The sequence below is a fragment of the Marmota flaviventris genome, chromosome 3 (genome assembly GCF_047511675.1).
Source record: "Marmota flaviventris isolate mMarFla1 chromosome 3, mMarFla1.hap1, whole genome shotgun sequence".
In the NCBI taxonomy this organism is placed as follows: domain Eukaryota; kingdom Metazoa; phylum Chordata; class Mammalia; order Rodentia; family Sciuridae; genus Marmota; species Marmota flaviventris.
In genome coordinates this window covers 85,046,127-85,068,744 of record NC_092500.1, presented here as the reverse complement: position 1 = coordinate 85,068,744, position 22,618 = coordinate 85,046,127, and the positions used below count along the sequence as shown (strand labels likewise).

The window sequence follows — 22,618 nt, the reverse complement described above, 5'->3', positions numbered from 1 at the left end:
AGTATCAACTGTAACATGCAAATATTTTAATTTTCCAAATTGTGGCAAGTGTGTGACGTCCATCTGCCAAATATGGTTAGGTATCAGTCCTCTAGGATTGACTCCAAGATTAACTTGTGGTAAAAAGGTCACACAATTTTGACATTGTTTTATTATTTGTCTAGCTTGTTCCTTAGTTATTTTAAAACGCTTTTGTAAAGTATTAGCATTGACATGGAACCTTTTATGAAAATGTGTAGCTTCTTCTAGTGTAGAGAAAATATGTATGTCATGTGTAGTTTTATCTGCTAAATCGTTGCCCAAACTAAGGGCTCCAGGCAATCCTGTATGTGCTCTGATATGTCCTATAAAGAATGGATCTTTTCTGTCCCAGATTAGACTTTGTATAGCAGAAAACAAAGAGAAAACAGTAGAGGAAGGGGAAATCCTGCCAGCATCTTCAAGGGATACTATAGCATTAACTACATACTGACTATCAGAGAATAAATTAAATACAGAATCTTTAAACATCACAAAAGCTTGTAAAACTGCATTAAGCTCTACCTTTTGAGCTGATTGTTTGGGTACTAAAAATGTAAAAGTTTGATCAGGGGTAACTACTGCTGCTGTACCATTATTTGACCCATCAGTGAATACATTTGGAGCATTCATGATAGGGGTTTTTCTTGTCATTTTTGGAAAAACTACAGGATGCGAAGACCAAAAAGACAACAAAGGATTAGATGGTAAGTGATTATCAAATGAAACATTAGATTTACACATGATTATTGCCCAAGTATTTAACTCATTAGCTAACTCATCAATTTGATCCATAGTATATGGAGTAATAATTTTATTGGGAGAAATTCCAAACACTCCCTTTGCTGCTTTTATTCCTTTGAGTATTAATTGTCCTACAGCCTCAGGATACCTAGTAAGAATAGTGTTAGGAGAATAAGATAAATGTATCCACAATAATGGACCTTCTTGCCAAAATACTCCTGTAGGAATATTTTTTGTTGGTATTACAATAAATAATAAAGGCAAAGTTATATCAATTCTATCCAAATGCATATTTTCCATATATGTTTCAATAATTTTTAATGCCTTTCTTGCTTCAGGCGTTAACATGCGGGGTGAATTTGGATCTGATGGACCTTTTAGGATATCAAATAAAGGTCCCAACTCTCCTGTTGGTATGCCTAGATAAGGCCTTATCCAATTTATGTCTCCTAATAACTTTTGAAAGTCGTTAAGTGATTTGAGTTGATCTACTCGTATTTGAATTTTTGGTGGACGGACCATGGTTGAGGATAATAGAACTCCTAAATAATTAATTGGAAAATTTAATTGTACTTTATCTATTGCTATCTCTAGATTATAATTTTTTAATAAATTTGTAAGTGTGGCATAACATTCTAGCAATGTGTTTTTATCTTTGTGTGCTAACAATACATCATCCATATAGTGAAATATTTGTAGTTTAGGATTTTGATTTCTAAGTGGCTGGATTGCTTTGTTAACATAAATTTGACACATAGTTGGGCTGTTAGCCATCCCTTGAGGGAGTACTTTCCATTCATATCTCTGATCAGGACCTTCATGATTCAGTGCAGGGATAGTAAATGCAAAATGTGGACTATCCTCAGGATGAATTGGAATTGAAAAAAAACAATCTTTAATATCTATAGCTAAAACGTACCAGGTTTTTGGCAAAGCAGACAATTGAGGAATCCCCGATTGAGCAGGTCCCATAATAACCATCTCATTATTAATGGCTCTTAAATCTTGCAATAATCTCCATTTACCAGATTTCTTTTTAATGACAAAAATGGGAGTATTGTAAGGAGATACGGAAGGTTGTATATGTCCCTCCGCTAATTGTTGTTTGACCAGGTCATGGGCTGCTTGTATCTTTTCTTTAGTCAGGGGCCACTGAGGAACCCATACTGGTCTATCTGATTTCCAAGTAATTTTTATTGCCTCAGTGACCCCTTCTGAAAACCCAGTCCATGTCTATTTATTCCCTGATCTATTTGAATTGGTGCTGCTATGCCTTGTTCTCCTAATCTTTTTTCTTTCCTGAAACCTTGTCTAGCCCTAATAGTGGGCGCATTTGGATTGATGTTATTTGTTAATGTCAAGCCTAATTGATCTAGGACATCTCGTCCCCATAAATTTATAGGAAGATGATCCAATACATATGGCTGTATAGTTCCTTCGCATCCTTCAGGATCCTTCCAATCTAATACCATTGCACTTCTATGGGGATTAGTTGCCACTCCTAGGCCTCGAAGCGTTTGAGTGGCTTGTTGTAACGGCCAATGTTGTGGCCATTCTTGACGAGATATGATGCTAAGGTCTGCACCTGTATCCAGTAGTCCATTAAATTCATGTCCTTGAATATTTAGTTTTAGCATGGGGCGAGAATCTAAATTTAAAGACAGCATAGCCCAATCTACACCTGTGGAGCCTAATCCCCTGGAACCTCTTTCTACAGTACGACTGGAACATTTATCATGTAGGCTGGGTATTATTAATAACTGTGCTATTCTATCTCCTGGTGAAATTACTGATATACCCTTTGGAGAACTAGCTATAATTTTTATTTCACCTTCATAATCGGGATCAATTACCCCGGGACTTATCATAAGTCCTTTTAGCGTAGAAGAACTGCATCCTAACAATAAGCCTACTGTTCCTTGGGGAAGAGGTCCTTTTACTCCTGTGGGAATGATTTGAACTCCCATCTCTGGAGTTAGTACTGCTCTGGCGGAGGCGCAGATGTCCAAACCTGCGCTCCCTCTGGTTCGTCTGATGAGAGATCTGATGGATAATGTGTCCTGGGCACTACCCTGATGGGGTTGCTGGGTTCCTCCATGGTGTTTCTGGGTTCCTCCAGTGCCCCGTACATTTGTGGTCGTGGGCCCCGGAGCATTGGGCCCCCCTGTCTGTTTTTTGGCAATGGAGCTCGATGCCTTTCTCCACGATATCGTGGGTAAACACTTGGTCCTTGTCTGTTTTTTGATAACGGAATACCCTCTATGGTGGTTTGAGAACGGCATTCATTAGCCCAATGTTTCCCTCTACGGCATCGTGGGCAAATACCCGGTATTCTATTCGTTTGATATCTAGCTTTGTTAAACCCTCCTCCTATGGGGCAACTCCTTTTAAAATGTCCTGTTTGATCACAATTATAGCATGTTTTTGGCCTGGCATCTAAAGCCTGTTGTACTGCTGCTAAGACTTGTCCTTGTTCATTAATGTCTCTACATAATTTAATATATGTGTTTAAATCTTCATGTCTCCATGGTCTAATGACCTCTCTGCAACAACGATTTGCTTGGTCATAAGCCAGTTGTTTTATAAATGGCATTGCCTGTTCTGTATCCCCAAAAATTCTAGAAGCTGCTTGAATAAGCCTATCTACAAATTCAGCGTAAGGTTCATTAGTTCCTTGTATTACCTTAGATAATTGACCTTGTAAACCTCCATGCCCCTGTAAAGTTTTCCATGCCCTAACCGCATCTACAGCAATTTGTGCGTATACGCCAGGATCATATTCAATTTGTTGCCGTTGACCCTCATAAGGTCCTTTTCCTAACAACATATCTAGATTTCTTTGAGGGTAACCGGCTGCTGCATTTCGTCTAGCTGTCTCCCTGCAAAATTCCTCATTGGCAACCTTCCATAACAAATATTGTCCTCCATTTAGCACAGATTTACACATACTAGCCCAATCTGCTGGCGTCATGTCCAAGTTGGTAATGGATTCGACCATGCTTACAGTGAACGGTGCTTGAGGACCATAGGTTGTTACAGCCTCCTTTAACTGCTTCACTGTTTTGAAATCTAAAGCACGGTGAATTCGCTGCCCTCCTGCCTGCTCAAGTACAGGGCATGCTAATCTTTGAGGTCCTGTATCAGGATCCCATCTATCAACTACGGGGTTTGAGGGCCACTCAGCTATCTCCATAGGGGGTGCTGTTGGTTGAATTACGCCCTCTGGTGATAGAACGGTGTTAGTAGCAGCCTCCTGTTGTAGCTTTTTCCCTAATAGCTGTTTCTCCTCTAAGCTTTCTTCCTTTAAATTTTCTTCCTCTGTCTGACTAGCTTGAGAGACCTTCTCTTTTGCTTGATCTAAAATGTCTTTCTCCATGGTCTGAACCTCTAACAATTTACTTAACACTCTTTCAGTTTGTTTTTTACTAATTTCTAATCTGTTATAAAGATAACGCAACCCAATAAGATAACACAAAACAAAACCGAAACAGAATGAAACAAAAACGGAACAAAAAATTGTTGTATCAATTTTCCTATTTTCTTGATATGTGCATTTGTGGTCTATTTCTATCTCTTCCTCAGGGGCGAACAACTTCAAACCTTGAGCCAACCATTTTTCCCAATCTGCCTGAGAAAATTCTAGGGATAGGCAGCTTGAAACAAACACAAAACAAATCAAAACAAGAACACATTGTTTTTTAAAATGGTCACCCATTCTCTCGCCTTCCCTTAGGGGCAAGTAATTTCACTTACCCCGAAGCTTCAGATGTTCCCCGCACGGGCCACCAAATGCCGCAGTCTGGCTGGGCACAAATCACGAGCCACTGAAGCAGGAACAAACTTTATTTTTAAACTGCAGGAGAACACTTCACACAGCTCCAGGGGAATCCTCCCGAACGCGCCACGAGGCTTGTCCAGGAACCCCCAGCCGGAAATATCTCTCCCGGAAATCCCTCCTCCTGCACTTCCCCAACCAATGGGAACTCTCGGGGAATCCCTGGAAATCCCCACGAGAACTCCAAAATAGTGCGAGAACTCAAAAGTTGCGTCAGAGGCGGATAGTAATGCCTCGCCTGTCAATCAATACTGTTGGCAAAATGCCAGGGGCCATACAGACTCAGCCGTGGCTCTCAGCAAGTTCCAGAAGTTTTCTGGCAGAATTTTTGGGTCTTCTAGGTATAGAATCATATCATCAGCAAATAGGGCTAATTTAAGTTCTTCTTTTCCTATGTGTATACCTTTAATTTATCTCATCTGTCTAATTGCTCTGGCTAATGTTTCAAAAACTATGTTAAATAGAAATGGTGAAAGAGGGCTTCCCTGTCTTATTCCAGTTTTTAGAGGGAATGCATTCAATTTTTCTCCATTTAGAATGATGTTGGCCTGGGGCTTAGCATAGATAGCTTTTACAGTGTTGAGATATATTCCTGTTATCCCTAGTTTTTCTAGTGTTTTGAGCATGAATGAGTGCTGTATTTTGTTGAATGCTTTTTCTGCTTCTGTTGAGGTGATCATATGGTTCTCATCTTTTAAGTCTGTTGATGTGGTGCATTACATTTATTGATTTCCGTATGTTGAACCAACCTTACATCCCTTGAACCCCACTTGATCGTGGTACACTATCTTTTTGATATGTTTTTGTATGTTTTTTAATATTTAAAAAAAAATAAGTCCCAGAGGTTTCTTTTGAATAAAAGGTTTCTTTGGAGGGAGGGGCTTTCTTAGTAGTTTTTTCAAGTTCAAGATTTTTTAATGGAAAAAAAGGATTAGATATTAAGCATACTTTAATTCAACATTTTTTAATGAAATAAAGCCATATATTAATGTTTGATCACTTTTTGATGCCTGCATCTTTTTCCAAGAAAGAATAATTTTTGCATGTTCTATTTTTAGTGTAGAGAGAACCTAGTAAGGCAGAGCCTTCAGGGTCAGAACTGCCCTATTCCTTTCCCTATGTGTCCTCCAGGTGAGTGGAAGACAGTTGTGTTGTGTGTGCAGCTCCTTCTTGAAGCTTAGAGTGCTCACAGCCTGTTGGAGGTTCAGAGAAGTCTCACTGTAAAGAAACTTTTAACATTGTTTACGGAATTTCTTATATTTCTTTGACTTTGGAACCCTTTTTCTCAGAACCATTAACATCTCAAAGGATCTCATAACAAGGAACCCAGTTATGGGAATCAGCTGGTCATTGGAAAGAAGACCCTTCTCTGTATAATGTAGGGATTTCTGAAGAGTAGAATATAGAGGGAAGGGAACTAGGCATGGGAGGAAGGAAGGGGAAGGAGAAATACTGGAGACTGAAGTAAAACAAATTATATTCATGCTCTTGTAATTTAGTCATAGTATATTCTGTTGTCATATATATCTAAAACCAATAAAAGCAAATATAGGGGTTTCTGAAACTTCTTTGGCACCTCATTATAGGCAGAGACCTGAAGCAGCATCCTAGGAAGTTACTGTTCAATCAGTCCTTTCTTGTTTTCATGATGACAGAGTATTTTTGCACCATCTCTGGAAGAAATAATATAGTTTATCTTCCTTCAGATAGCATGTGTTCTAACTTACCACTAGGTGACTAGATGGCCCATAACTGTCTTAGGTCCCTTAAGAAAATGTAAAGGGGCAAAGCTACTGTTCATAGTAAATTCTATTTTATAGGAAAAGTTTTCAGTATCTTTTAGTAATCTTTTTTAAAAGTCATTAATTGTGAAACATCAGTGCCATTATAAACCTTAAAACTAATCCAAATGTTCTCTTAATTAAATCAATGTTTATTACATCTCATAAAAACTTTAATGCTCTTTTCTAAAACAACAAAGAAATATGAAGATCAAAAACAATGGATAAACAAAGTAAATCCTAGATTGATAAAAAAGATTTGACACAGGAAAAGTTGAGATTTTAAAAACTCACAAGAAAAGAACTGTGCATAAATTCTTTTTAGCAGATTAAAACCTTTCAAATCGGTACCAGTAGAAGAAATCAAGGTATTTGGTTTAATGAAATGAGAAATGTTTGGCATATAATTCAGCCAAATAAAAAATTGAGCACTGGTTTAGCACAGCAAATACAACAAATGATGATGGTTTATGTTTGTATCAGTCTTCTAATTCAGCAAAATTAGCAAGCCCAGCTAAATAAGAAAAGAATAAGATGTTCACACATGGGGTCAGCTACCCAAGGAATTTGTTTTCAAAAAAAAAAAATGAGATTTTTTTTTTTACACACCTGTCTTCATGCATGCTTGGTGGGAGCATTCAGTGGTAAAGACCATTTCCTCAGTCTTGTGGGGAGGTAAGGGACACACTCAACACAAGAGTGCAACTTGGAGTTAGCAGGACGCCTTGACAAATGTTTCTAACAAGTATTATACTCAGTGCTGGCAAGCCTGTGAGATTGGTTTATGATTCCAGGAATGACAAGAACTTTTTTTTCTTTCTTTTAACTCAGAACCCATCCTAATGAAAGTGGTGAAAAGGGATAGAAAAAGAACATATACACTGAACAGTAGGGCTTGATCAAGTAAATAAGAATATTTAGCCCAAAGACACATAAATAAAATCATTGTTAGGAAAGTAGTAATAATATGAAGCAGTGTCATGCTAGGTGGCTGTAATTGCATTTGTACTGCTGACTTTAGTTCTGTAAAATAAGTACAAATGGACTTTTATAGTAGCAGGATTCTGGTATATTAAAATTTGTTTCATGTAATTTTTATATTATATAAGAAATGCTAACATTTACCTTATTAAAAATGATATTTTCCTCTTTTTATCTGACTACAGTCTCTGCCTTCTCTGTGTTCTTGAAGCCAGACATGACCTGACACTCTGATGACTACTGTCAGGGCCTTGGGTGATTAGCCAGTGCACCATGGAACTGAAAGTATGGGTGGATGGAGTTCAGAGGATTGTTTGTGGTGTCACCGAAGTCACAACTTGCCAGGAGGTTGTAATAGCCTTAGCTCAAGCTATAGGTAAGTAAACTCTTGGATGTCTAGGATAAAATTCCTTTACACTTTCTTTTGGGGGCTGTATATGTGTGTGGTTTCAATATATGTCTCTAGTGAGTTTTGTTCATTTAGTTCTATAATAAATCTCACAGACACACTTTTACTTACTATTCTTTGCCTGTGTTTGAGTTAATCTGTAATGATGCTGTTCTTGGAATTACCCCCCCACCCATATCACTCAACTTCTTCCCTGGTGTCATACTAAACAGTGATTTCTGAAACTAAAGATGTTTTCTTAAGCAAAACATAGATTCCTAGTTCCCAGAGTCCCTCATAAGGAAAAATTCTATTATCAATTTCTGAATACTTTTAGAAAAGCAAATACAACAAATGAAATAACAGCATTGCTTTTTAGGAAAATAATGTGCACTCTTTAAATCTTATACAGTGAAGATGAAGTTGTCAAATACATCTCCTGTTTTTATCTTATCCTCCTATCTCAAGTTTCTTCCAATTTATTTTAAACTTTTCCTTGTCATAATTTGTGCAAATTTATTTGTTATCTTAAATCCTTTTGGAATATGATGAAGATATAAATTCCTGCCTCAGTAAAATTAGTAATGTGGATTATAGTTTCTATTTACATCTTAAATCTGTTATTCAGCAAACAAATATTAAGGAGAAACTGTGTGTCCAACATCATGCTAGGTGCTCTAGCCTTCTTATCAAAAGTTTATTTTTTGTTTTGCTAGTTTATATTGGAAGCATGTCCAGTTAGATCAAGGTTGAAAGCAGCCAGTGTTGCCAGGACATCTGAGCTTCTGATGGAGATGCTTGACTTTGCCTCCTGCATTATGGCAGATGCTTTGTTAGAGGTTGTAGTACCCTACCAAGATAGAGACTTCCTGACATTTTTTTATTTTTCCTTAAATGCAGTAGCATTCTAATATATTAAAGGAATGCTAGGCTTTCACATCCAGTGAAATTCCCTAGTATGAAATTAATGTAATATTTGTAGACTTAAATTTAACTATTGAAGAGGAGAAGACTAAGATGTTTAATTTTATTTCATATTCTTTTATACCAACTTATTTAGTTATTTCCCCCTCCCTTTTTTTTTTTCTTAATGAAGACTAGGATTACCATTGTTCATGTAACTTTCTCTGTTATGTTTGGGAATCAAAACATGGACAATACTTTAAAAAACGTTTTTGTAGAAGTCAAGGAGTTGAGTGGTGTTGCAGGCCACATTTATCTGTGTGGTAGCCACATTTTCTGCACAGAATTTCAAGGGCAAAAATGCCTACAGGTACTAGATATGAGTTTGTCCTTTGGAACTGAAGTATGTTCTTACTTGTGGAACATGGTAAAAAGTTTTAACTGAATCTTTTGCTGCCTCAATAACTCAGTACAAGACCTGTTTTGAAAAGTCAGCTACCTGAATACAGGTGTTTTATGATATTCCTCCAAATTTGGCCACCTATTTCTTTTTTTGTATCATAACTACTTCATTGAATGCAGAATTCAGAGAAGGACTCAACTGGCAACTAACCAACAGCTGTTAGTCCTTGTTTCTGTTGTTGTGCCAGATTTTCTCAGCACCAATTTGCTTCTGATATATATTTGAATATCTGTCTTATAATGAAAGATTTTTATATTCAGAGTTTAAATACCAAGTGAAAATTTTGTAATTCTTTTTTCTTATCTCTACTTTAAGAAACGATAGGGGATTTATTAATTAGAGAAAATTGCTTCTATAACAAACAACCCCAAAATTTCCATGGCTCAAAACAGTAGTTTTTACTGAAGGAACTTGAGACTAGTTGCTTTTGTTTGCATGTACATATATACCGTGTTTAGGCAACTATATACAGTCAGCCCTCCATATCCACAAGTTCTACATCCATGGATTCAACTAACCTTGAACCAAAAGTACAGTAGATATGCCTAGTACCAAACATGTGCATGCTTTTTTTCCCCCCTTGTCATTATTCTCTACACAATACAGTATATTAACATGGCATTTACATTGAATTAATTATTATAAGTAATCTGGAGGTGATTTGTAGTATGTAAGACAGTGTCATAGTTTATATGCAAATACATGCTATTTTTTGTAAGGGATTTAAACATCCACAGATTTTGGTATCTGCAGGGTCCTGGAACAATCCCCCATAAATACTAACTGTGTGTGTGTATGTAAGCATGTGCGCGTGAGATAGAGAGACCGACCTTAGAAGTCATTTTCTCCAAGTAGTTAAAATTATTTTTTTAAGAAACCACAGAAACTATCAAAATTATTTACTATGAAAATATGTACATAAGCCAGCAATCTGAGAATACATATGACAGCTAACATCTTTTGTCTTAGTGCTTCTAATCAATCAAGCAAAGAGCCAAAACAGAACCTAGTTTGATTTTTTTTTTTTAATTCTGAATGTATCTAATACTCTAGAAATAAATCCTTTCTACCCTAATCTTTCACTACTTTGGCAGATTACAGGTAGGTGATGGATGTAGGACACATTTTCAAATTATGACAGACAGAATAGTTAAAAGTAAAACTGTGATTAAAATATTCTTTGCATGAAGTGGTTAAGCTACCTATGCATCCAGAGTGCACCCTGTGTTCAGTCATTGTAATCCTAGGCTTTCTGAAACATTCCCAATTTAAATATTCTATTTTGTTTCCCTGGTAAACTGTCCTAGAAGTACCATTATTCCAGAGCTCAAACTGCCTCTCAGATGTGTAAGTGAACAGAAAGCCTTTGACAGATCATCTGTATCAAGTTATAGTAGGGAAAGTGCATTTGCTTTTACGGTATCCCAAACCAAAAATAAGAAAAGTATGGTTTTTTTGCCCTCAGGTAACTTAAAGCTTAATATAGGAGCCGGGAGTATGGCTCAGTGGTAGTGTGCTTGCCTTGCATGCATGGGACACTGGGTTCAATCCTCAGCACCACATAAATAAATAAAATAAAGGTATTGTGTCCTACAACTAAAAAAAAAAAAAAAAGTTTAACATAGAAATAAATTCCAGCTAAAATTAGGGGAGGAAAAAATAAAGGAACTGAAGGAAAAGGTTTCTGATCCACAAAGCTTTGATACCTGATGTCATTTAAAGTATCAGTGATTCAGAATCTTTCTGTTCCCACTTATTGTGATCTGTTCCCTGTATCTTCTTCAAATGGGGCCAGAGCAAGCATTGAATAGAAGTAACTGGATTGGAGCTGGGACTAAAATGATGTGGTGGACTCTGCTCAAGAAGCCCTTTCATAATCAGTTTTCAAACACATTTTATACTAAACTCTGGTTTTAGTATTTGTTAAGACTTACTTTTCTTTTCTGAAAATTCTTCTAAAGTATAGAGGATCTTGCTTTCTTATATAATTGCTTTGCCTAAAATAAGTACTCAGTTAAACTTATTTTCTAGGACAGTCCTGTTCAGTAAAACTTTCAGCAAGGATAAAATGTTCTATACCTGTGCTTTCGCAATATGATAGTCCCTAGTCACATTCAACTATTGAATACTTGAAGTGTGGCTAGTGTGACTGAGAAAATGAATTTTTAATTTTAACTAAATCACTCTTGTAGGAGACAGTGTATTCTAGAGGATAACTGATTGGTATCTTGGACTTAACATGTCAAAACCCAAGCTCTGTGTCCCAGGTACTGCCCATCCCCAAGTTTCTTCCTTCTACCCATCTCTGCAAATGAGAACTCTTCTTTTAGTTGATAGAATCCAAAACCTTTGGGTTGTCTTTTCTTCCTTTCTTGCTTTACTACCTTAAAACTAACCTATCATCAAATCCCCTATTCTACCTTCAAAATATATCCAGAATCTTATTTCTTCTCTCAACAACCACTGATGGTAGTTTTTAACCACTTTGTTACCTTGATGGAAACCACGATTATTTTTCACTTAGATTTTTATAACAGCTTTCCAGCTCATCTCCCTACTGTGTCAGTCAGCTTTCCGTTATTGTAACAAAATATTCAGGATAACCAGCTTAAAAGGAGAAGAGGTTTATTTTGACTCACAGTTTCAGAGGTTTCAGTCCATGGTTGCTTTACCCTGTTACTTTTGGCCTATGGTGGCAAAATACATTATGGTAGAGGAGTTGTTCACAGTACCTAGGAAGGAAAAGAGAGAACAGAAAGTGACCAGGGTCTCCATATCCCCTTCTAGGGCATGCCTCCAGTGGCCTAACTTTCTTCTGTTAGATCCCATGTCAGGTTCCACCATCTCCCAGTAACACCACTGTCTGGCAACCAAGTATTTAACACGTGGGCTTTTGGGAGACACTTTGAACCTAAAGCACTACTTCTACCTTGTCCCTCTTTTCAGCAGATTTCTTTTAAAAGTAATTCCTTTAAAACATGTTGCATTATTTCATTCCTCTGCTCAAAACCCATTAGTGGTTTCCTAACCCAGAATTCTGAACCCATTCAGTAGTCTTCAGGGGCATAAAGGAATCCCCACATACTCTCACTACTCTAACCTCATTTAAAACCACTCATTTTGGAGTATACCCTCCCACCTAAACATGCCAACCACATTCCTACCTCAATCTTTGCATTAGTTTTTCTTTATTAAGAATACTCTATAATTAGTTACTTTGTGTTCATTCCCTTAGATCTCTGCTCAAACATAATCTTATAACAAAAACTCTCTCTGACCACTATGTGTCCTGCACATGTGCACATTCATATACTCCTTGTCCTAACTACTATTTCTCTGTAGCATTCACCTCCTGACATGTTACTTATCCACCAACATCCCTTATCCACATTATGAAATCTAAAAAATTCTGAAATCCTCAAGTTTATCATACTTCTTTTGTTAGCCCAATACCTGGCATTGCTTCCGTAGTGGTTTAAAAAAAATGGCTTGATGTGAGGCTGGTTTTAGTTCATCTATCCCATTTGATATAAATGTTGGTACATTTTACTTTAGAACTATCATAAGCTTGGGTTAGGTTGAAAGGTTTTATTACAAATACAGAATCATGATTGCAGGATGGCTTCATGCCATCTTTCTAAAACCTAAAAAATTCTGGATTTTCATTACATATGACTTCAAACCTGTTAGATAATAGAAAGTAAATCTACATTTACTTGGGATTGTCTATCACCTACCACTGTTTTCTTATTGTTTATTCCCATAGCTTAAAGCCATATCTTTAATGTAGTAAGCACTTGAGCTGTTTTTATTCACAACATGCCTGACACCAACCGTTGAGTACAGTTCTTTTTTTATTTACTTTAATTTGTTATATATGACAGCAGAATGCATTTCAATTCATATTACACTTATATATAAAGCACAATTTTTTATATCTCTGGTTGTACACAATGTAGAGGCACACCATTCGTGTCTTCATGTGTACAGCATACATTGTACTTCATACAATGTCCATCTCATTCCACTGTGTTTCCTATCCCCATGACCCCTCTCTTGCCCTCCCTCCCCTTTGCCCTATCTAGAGTGTTTTTATTCTTCCATGTGTACCCCCCCCCCATTTCTATTATGAATCAGCATCCTTATATCAGAGAAAACACTTGGAATTTGTTTTTTGGAGATTGGCTTCCTTCACTTAGCCTTATATTCTCCAGTTCCATCCATTTGCCTGTAAATGCCATGATTTTATTCTCTTAATGCTGAGTAATATTCCATTATGTATACATACCACAGTTTCTTTATCCATTCATCTATTGAAGGGCATTTAGGTTTAGCTATTGTGAATTGTGCTGCAATAAACATCAATGTGGCTGTGTCCCTGTACTATGCTGTTTTTTAAGTCCTTTGGATATAGACAAGGAATAGGATAGCTGGGTAAAATAGTGATTCCATTCCCAGTTTTCCAAGGAATCTCCATACTGCTTTCCAATTTGCAGTCTCACCAGCAATGTATAAGTGTGTTTCCCCCCAAACACACACATCCTTGCCAGCACTTATTGTTATTTGTATTCTTAATAGCTGCCATTCTGATTGTAGTGAGATGAAATCTTAAGAGTATTTTTGATTTGCATTTCTCTAATTGCTAGAGGTGTTGAACATTTTTTCATATATTTGTTGATTGATTTTATATCATCTTCTGAGAAGTGTCTGTTCAGTTCCTTGGCCCATTTATTGATTGAGTTATTTGGTTTTTGGTTCTTTATGGGATTTTGATGTTGTTGTTATTGTGTTGTTTTGTTTTGGTGTTAAGCTTTTTGAGTTCTTTATATTTGCTCTCAAACAGCATGGTATTGGCACCAAAATAGACATGTAGACCAATGGTACAGAATAGAAGACACAGAGACAAGCCCACATAATTACAGTTATCTTCTATTAGACAAAGGCGCCAAAAACATACATTGGAGAAAAGATAGCCTCGTCAACAAATGGGGCTGGGAAAACTGGAAATCCATATACAACAAAATGAAATTAAACCCCTGTCTCTCACCATGCACAACACTCAACTCAAAGTGGACCAAGGAACTAAGAATTAAACCAGAGACACTTCATCTTTTAGAATAAAAAGTAGATCCAAATCTCCAATATGTGGGATTAGGCCCCTACTTCCTTAATAAGACTTCTATAGCACAAGAATTAAAATGAAGAATTAATAAATGGGATAGATGTAAACTAAAAAGCATCTTCTCAGCAAAAGAAACGATCAGTAAGGTGACTAGTTCAATATAATTCTGAAACTATCCTCCTGGAGTTAGCATCAGGTGAGTTAAAGGGTTCAGTTTTACAAGACTGTTCTCCACTTTATGCACCAGTTGCAAACCACCTATATACTTCTGACTGGTTAGCTATAAATTGGAGGTTTCCACAGCTGCTTCTTTAGGTTCAGTAATGTGATAGAATGACTCAAAAGGCTCAGGAAAGGGCTGGGCACAGTGGTGCATGCCTGTACTCCCAACAGCTCTAGAGGCTGAGGCTGGAGGATCACAAGTTCAAAGCCAGCCTCAGCAACAGCAAGGCACTAAGCAACTTAGTGAGTCCCTGTCTCTAAATAAAATACAAAATATTAGGGATGGGGATGGGGATGTGGCTCAGTGGCTGAGTGTTGGTATCCAAAAATAAACACAAAACAAAACTCAGGAAAGGACTTAACTTATTGTCAGTCTGTTATTAAAATCAGTAATAGTAAAGAATTCAACTCAGGAATAATCAAATGAAAGAGTTGCATAGGGCAAGGAATGGTGTAGGAGGGGACCAAGAGGAGGGTACGAAGCTTCTCGACCCTCCCCCATCTCCCAGCACCTCAGTGTGTTCACTGACCCAGAGCTGTCTGAACTCCATTGCTGAGAGGGTTTTAATGGAGGCTCCATTACAGAATCATCATTGAGTAAATCATTGGCCATTGGTGATTAACTTGGTCTCCAAGATCTCTCCTCTGAGCCAACTGGCACAAGGATTTATTATGGATACAGAAAAAGTGCTCTCATAACTCATGTTATTCAGGACATTCCGAGGGGTTTTCAAAGCTCTTTGTCAGAAAGTGGGGACAAAAACGAAATATATCTCCTATTATGTATCACAATACACAGTATATATTTCTGAATGGGTAAATGAGTTTTTAATTTTTTTTCTGTTTATTTTTTTGTGTAAATCCTAGACTGAACAAGATGACCATCTAATGTCAGTGACTCTTCCATCTCTAAGATTAATTCCTTTAGAATATAAGAGAAGGAATACATGTTGCATTGTCATATTTAACTCCTAACTTCATATGAAAGTTATCAAAATTAGAAATTTTAAACTGATCTACATTGTATCTATTTATGAAGTAATATTAGTCCCTGTAGAATATTTTGAAATTTAGAAAAATACAAAGAAGGCAAAAGAATCACTCATGATTCTATCTCCAAAAATTAACCACCATCAATGGCAAAAATACAGCGTACTTAAAGAATTTTAATTAGTATTTTAACAATTTTAATTTTTATTTTATTTTATTTACAGTTCTAGAATTTGACAACACTTCATTCTATAAAGTAGAATTAGTGTTCTGATAAGCCCAGCAGAGAACATTGGTTTTATAGACAGAGAGGAGCCAAAGAAAGCTGAAACAAAGTACAAAAAACAGATAGTTCACTCCAGAATTACTCTCCTGGTGAGAGTCAACACAGAGGGGACTTTCTCATCAAGCTGGCTCAAACCAGCTTATTTAGTGGGTTGGCTGTTATCTATCATTCTCCTGTTGTTTCAGAAGGTCAGAGAAACAACTTAGTTTTTGGTTGGTGACATGGAACTTTAGCATATGTTACCCCATTTTGGTTTGGTCTGTTTTACCTTGTGCCAAGAGCTCAGTCTAAACCAATGACCTCCTATAAATTTTATTTAACAAAACTAAAAGCAGTGTTTTTAATGTCTCTGTAGATGAGCCTTAATAAAAAAGATTATACTTTTCTAGGTTTTAAAATCTCACTTTTCACCTTTTGTATCATGAATTAATCTTCCATGTCATTTGATCGTCACCCCCCATAACAGTCTGATGAGGAAGGCACTATAATTGTCTGTATTTTACAAATGGTCAAACCAAGGCACCAAGATATTAATTACTATTCTTTTGTAGCCAGTGGTCTGATTGAAGACCTCTCCTCTTAACTATTATTATATTAGTTGTGCTCCCTATAATCTCCATGGACAACTGTTAGAAAACATAGTTACTGATTGAGTTATACTAAAAGAAGAAATAAAAATTTTAGTGAAATATACTTCCTTTTTATAACCATGGTGATAATTTACACCTTTAATATTTATAGCAATAATCTAATCAAACTTAATCTTAAATATTTTCTACATTTTCCACATATATTAAAGATTATTTTTAACAAATGTGAGTACAAGTAATTCATAACATGCATCAGTCACGAAGGATTTTATTTATACTGCATTAATAAATAATCCCCAAAATCTTCTTGTGTTTTGGTGATAAATATTCCTGTTACTTTGGTTAATATTATTTAAATAAAGTAACAAGCATAATGGTACTCAGTAACTTCATTATTTTCAATGGTACTAAGCTTATCATATCATCCTAAGTAGGCAGTAATTCCCTGATTACATAATATTCTCAGTATACTGGGACTGATTTAGCTATGGGTTAAAAGCATAACTAGCTGATGTGTACTCAGATGTAATCTTTTATTAAATCACTATCAAGATAAATGCTTTGTGGTAAAGAGTTATCTCAATAGTTTCTCAATAGTTTCACTATAATTTTTATATATACTTATAATTTATATATATATAAATTATAGTAATATAGTAATAGTAAACATATATATAAATAAAAACTGAAATTAATTCACTGATAAATTTATGTTATGCCTGCAAGTCATCTTCACTGATGAGGATCAGAATAGCTATACTGCTTAACTCACAGAATCAATCAAGGTGATTATATAAAAATATCAAAAGCATTTTACATACAGATCATAAGGTGATACAGCATAAGTTCTGTTACAAAGATCAGCACTCATTATAAAACTCTAATTAAGCCATTATGGAAAGGAATAGTTATATTCACTAGATTCTGCATAAAAATACAAAAAAAGTACAATATATTTCATAAAATTCTTATCAAAGTATATATAGCTCCAAATGTTTAAAAAAAATGCTGTAGGGTAGTTTATTCACCATAGATAAAAAGCAATACAGGTGTTACTGACATTATTTCTAATATGTCCAAAATCATGATGGTATTATTAGCATTAAACTAATAAGATTAATGTCAGCTCTTTGTCATTATATTTTAAAATAATGTACAGTATTTTAATCTTCGGAATGGGCAGGATTTGATACTGAAGAACAAAATCAAACATCAGTTAAAATTAAAGCTAATAAAGAGAGCAATCTAATTAAACCTGTAACTCTAGAGTCAGGCACTAATTCTGACAAATATTTGGTGTTCAATGTGTATTTGTCAAAAAAAATAATAAGGGGTGACTTTTACGTCATGATTTTGTTTTATGATTCTAAAAGCAATTTTAAAAATAGTTATATAATAATGCTCCATTCATTTACCTGCAAATGCAATAATTTCATTCTTCTTTAAGGCTGAGTAATATTCCATTGTGTATATATACCACATTTTCTTTATCTATTCATCTGTAGAAGGGCATCTAGGTTGGTTCCATAGCTTAGCTATTGTGAATTGAGCTGCTATAAACGTTGATGTGGCTGCATCACTGTCGTATGCTGATTTTAATTCCATTGGGTATAAACCCAGGAGTGGGATAGCTGGCTCAAATGGTGGTTCCCTTCCAAGTTTTCTGAGGAATCTCCATACTACTTTCCTTAATGGTTGAACCAATTTGCAGTCCCACCAGCATCCTGGCCAACATTTATTGTTGCTTTATTCTGATAATTGCCACTCTGACTGGAGTGAAATGGAATCTTAGAGTAATTTTGATTTGCATTTCTCTAATTGCTAGTGAAGTTGAACATTTTTTCATATATTTGTTGATCAATTGTATTTCTTCTTCTGTGAAGTGTTTATTCAGTTCCGTAGCCCATTTATTGATTGGATTATTTGTTTTTTTGGTGTTAGGTTTTTGAGTTCATTATGTATCCTGAATATTAATGCTCTCCTGAGGTGCATGTGGTAAAGATTTTCTCCCATTCTTGCTCTCTCTTCACATTGTTTCCTTTTCTGAGAAGAAGCTCCTTCTCATTTATCTTTTTTTAAAAAAGAAGCTTTTTTAGGGGCTGGGGTTGTAGCTCAGTGGTAGAGTGCTCACCCAGCAAGTGTGAAGCACTGGGTTCGAGCCACAGTACCACATAAAGATAAATAAATAAAGGTATTATGTCCATCTACATCTAAAAAAAATTACAAAAAGGTTTTTATATGGACTTTTTTCTTTTTGTCTAGTGACACTAAATGTGCATAATACAATGAAAGGTAACACTGGCAGTCAAATCAGTTTTCCATAGCTTTCTACCAAGACATTCTCAGAGGATAAGCAGCACCATCAAGCATTGGGAAATCCGTTTTATATGTAAATGTGAGTACATTAGGGTCTTTAGAAAGTTTAATTAAACTTGTATAATGTGATGATTCAGTTTTCTTTTTAAAGATACTCCAATACCTGATAGAACTGGAGGGGGCTCTACCAGTCTGATCTAACCCCTCATATTGCTGATGGGTACATTGAGTTACAAAATGCCTAAAGTAGTTGATAGGCAGCAGAGCCAGAAACAAAACAAAGTGCCATGACCTCGTGAACAGTCTTAACACTGCTAATAAGTGGTTTTTCTTGAGACAATTACAGTGTTGTTGTTGGTTTGGTTTGGTTTGGTTAGTTGTAGATGAACACAATATCTTTATTTATTTATTTTTATGTAGTGCTGAGGATCAAACCCAGTGCCTCACATATGCAGGGAAGCACTCTACCACTAAGTTATAGCCCCAGCCTGCCCAATTAGAGCAGTTTTTAACTTGAAAATCATTAGAAATATTTTGTATTCCAGGAAGTCAATCCAATGTGCTAAGATTTTCTTTTCCATTATCTTAGTTTGCCTGAATACTTTGATGGTAGTAACTAATATTTATATACCACTTTTCAGTTTTACAACACATTTTTACATTTTACATTCTCACTTGACTTTCAGAACAACCTTTATGTCAGATAAGGATACTGAAGCTAAAGGACATTTAATAATTTGTTCAGATAACATATGCAGATGGCAGACTTGAACACAAGCCTTCCAACCCTGAGCCATGACCTTTCTATTCCCTCCAGCTTTACACATAGTTGAAAATTGCATAAGAAGAATTTTTTTTTAAGTCAAACAGCTGCAATATACTGAATGTCTGCTATGGGTCAAGCAGTATGGTAGATTCTTTCTACATCTGCCATTCAAAATCAGTGAGATATTTTAGAAGTGAAGTTTTTATCCAGTGAGTAGTTTTACCCAGGATTAAAGCGTCCACAGCCCTGGAGCTGCACATAGGACTCAGGTTTACTTAAAGAATATAGTCCTATGCTTAGAACTAAATCATTCTTTATGTGCTGCTTCTGAATTGCATACATGGGTGTTCCTATTTACACATCCAGATATCTGACACATAATTGAGGAAATACTATTGGCTCAGAAGCTCATCACATTTAAAAAAGAAGTCAGGAAAGGTAAGTCACTAGCTATATGTGCTAATATAATTACTGGATGGCATGATCAGGTTTTTTTCCTTCTAATAATATTAAATAGTAATGTACACTTTTAAGAAAATTAAAATACTTTAAGTGAACATACTTAGAAGTTAGTTCAAGCTTATATCCTTACACTGTCTTCTAAAATTTTATCTAATTTTATAATTAATACGTTCAACATGTATTTTTAATTTAAATGTAATTTTTTAAAAAATATTTTTAGTTATAGATGGACACATACCTTTATTTATTTATCTTTATGTGGTGAAGACCAAACCTAGTGCCTCACACGTGCTATTCAAACATTCTACCACTGAGCCATAACCCCAGCTCTGTTTTTATAATAAAAAACAATTTAAATTTATTTAATTTTTAAGAATCTTTGAAACTATTATTGTCAAAATTGAGCAAGGCTTTGCCTCTTCAGGCTGCTTTGTTTTACCTAAAGTTATTTTGAAGAGTTGTTTTCATTAGGTCACTTGTTTATTGGCAAGAGTTAATATTTATATTTGTGCCCCTCTAATTAGGAAAGTAAAGAGCGATATGAGAGGAGAGGAGAGTCGGGAAGGTTCTAGCTATGTGACCTGAGTAGCAAGTCCCTCTCGGCTGTGCATCAGGAGAGGTGGCATCTCTAGCCTCTCCAGATCCCAATGTGCAAGAGACTTGCACATCAAATCTAAACTTTATTCAAGTTTAACAGTGCTATCTAGCTTCTGGGGCTAGCCCTTGGTGTCCTCCTTTGCTTTGACTAGAATATAAACTTTGTTCAGTCTTGTCCCAAATAAGAAGTTCCAAGCAATTAGGCATTTGATAAGTGTGTGAGACTCAATCAGATTAAAAGTGTCAAGTTGAATTTCTAAGCAAATCTGAAGAGTACTGTGTGATTCACATTCTGTCATTTGTGTTGTTACGTATCTTGGGAGGTTTGGTATCTTATGATCTTCCACTGAAGGTGTTAAAGACAACATGGACTGGACTCTTAAGATTTGACATTTTGATTCTAATCAAAACACAAGTGTCAAATGCTGTTCTCTGTTGCATTGTTTATCTATTACATATCCCACAATTTATTCTTATCTTTCCTGCCTAGGTCGAACTGGAAGGTACACACTTATAGAAAAATGGAGAGATACTGAAAGACATTTAGCACCTCATGAAAATCCTATCATATCCTTAAACAAATGGGGGCAGTATGCTAGTGATGTACAGTTAATTCTGCGTCGAACGGGGCCATCTCTCAGTGAAAGACCCACTTCAGATAGTGTGGCTCGAATTCCTGAAAGAACTTTATACAGGCAGAGTCTCCCCCCATTAGCCAAACTGAGGCCTCAAATTGACAAATCAATCAAAAGAAGAGAACCTAAAAGAAAATCATTGACATTTACAGGAGGTGCCAAAGGATTGATGGACATTTTTGGAAAAAGTAAAGAAACTGAATTTAAGCAAAAGGTGCTGAATAACTGCAAAACAACAGCAGATGAGTTGAAGAAACTGATTCGTTTGCAGACAGAGAAGCTTCAATCCATTGAGAAACAGTTAGAATCTAATGAAATAGAAATACGATTTTGGGAGCAAAAGTATAATTCTAACCTTGAAGAGGAAATTGTCCGCCTGGAGCAAAAGATCAAAAGAAATGATGTAGAAATTGAGGAGGAAGAATTTTGGGAAAATGAATTACAGATTGAACAGGAAAATGAAAAGCAGCTAAAGGATCAACTTCAAGAAATAAGACAGAAAATCACAGAGTGTGAAAGCAAATTAAAGGACTATTTGGCACAAATCCAGACTATGGAAAGTGGTCTTGAAGCAGAAAAATTGCAACGGGAAGTTCAGGAGGCACAAATCAATGAGGAAGAGGTTAAAGGACAGATTGGTAAGGTCAAAGGGGAGATTGACATCCAGGGCCAGCAGAGCTTGAGGTTGGAAAATGGTATTAAAGCTGTGGAAAGATCTCTTGGACAGGCCACCAAACGACTACAGGTAAGAACATTTTTATTACAGGATGTTTCATCTATTTAAAGAATATATTCCTGGACTCTTTTTTGAGTGTTTCCCTTGATTTTAAAGGACTTCATTTTTCTGTATTTCAAGAATTAGAAACCTAGTTTTGTTTAAAAGTCTCATAGAATTTTTGTGATGTGTGACAAAGTTCAGATATAACACCACACTAATGGGTGCTCCATAGAAGAGGCTTTTCACTGTGACAATTGTGACATTAGGTGATTGTATATAGAAGAACACAACCCCAGAAGGGTCAGCCCTAGACCTGGAATGGATACTAATGATGAGATAATGCACCTGACCTTCTCCTTTCAGAGGGAAACCCAAGCCAGATGAGATTACAAAGATTGATTGACCAAGGGTTGTGTCTGACTGCTTGTCTGTCAGTCCTCCATTGTCAAGCCCCAGCTTTTTTCCTTTTTCCCAGTCACCTTCCCGCCTCTCCTCTCCCTCATATCCCTCTTTACCTTCCTAATTAGAGGGGCACAAAGGAGAGGCATACTCTCCAACTTCCCTCTCCCTGGTACCTATATAAGAACGTTTATATTTTACCACTTAAACTCTGATCACTCAACTTACATTTCTTGGATACCCATTCTTGAAAACACAGTAGTGGTTATACAGGAGTTGTAAAGATTTATGAAACAGTTGCTAACAGATGAAATGAAAAAGACAATTGATGGCTGTTTAAATTTAAATTAATTAAAATCAATATTCAGTAAATTAGTTTAAAATATAAAATAATTTTAAAAT

At 35.9% G+C, this 22,618-nt stretch overlaps 1 protein-coding gene across 1 annotated transcript in view; it reads left to right on the top strand.

Moving 5' to 3' along the window:
• Rassf8 (Ras association domain family member 8) overlaps nt 1–22,618 on the top strand; it is a 143,413-nt gene that overhangs the window by 114,400 nt on the left and 6,395 nt on the right. The window contains exons 3-4 of the mRNA XM_027934067.2: nt 7,545–7,735; nt 20,955–21,844. Of these exons, the coding sequence (XP_027789868.1) occupies nt 7,633–7,735; nt 20,955–21,844 (993 nt within the window). The 5' untranslated portion in view covers nt 7,545–7,632. The remainder of the gene's footprint in view (nt 1–7,544; nt 7,736–20,954; nt 21,845–22,618) is intronic.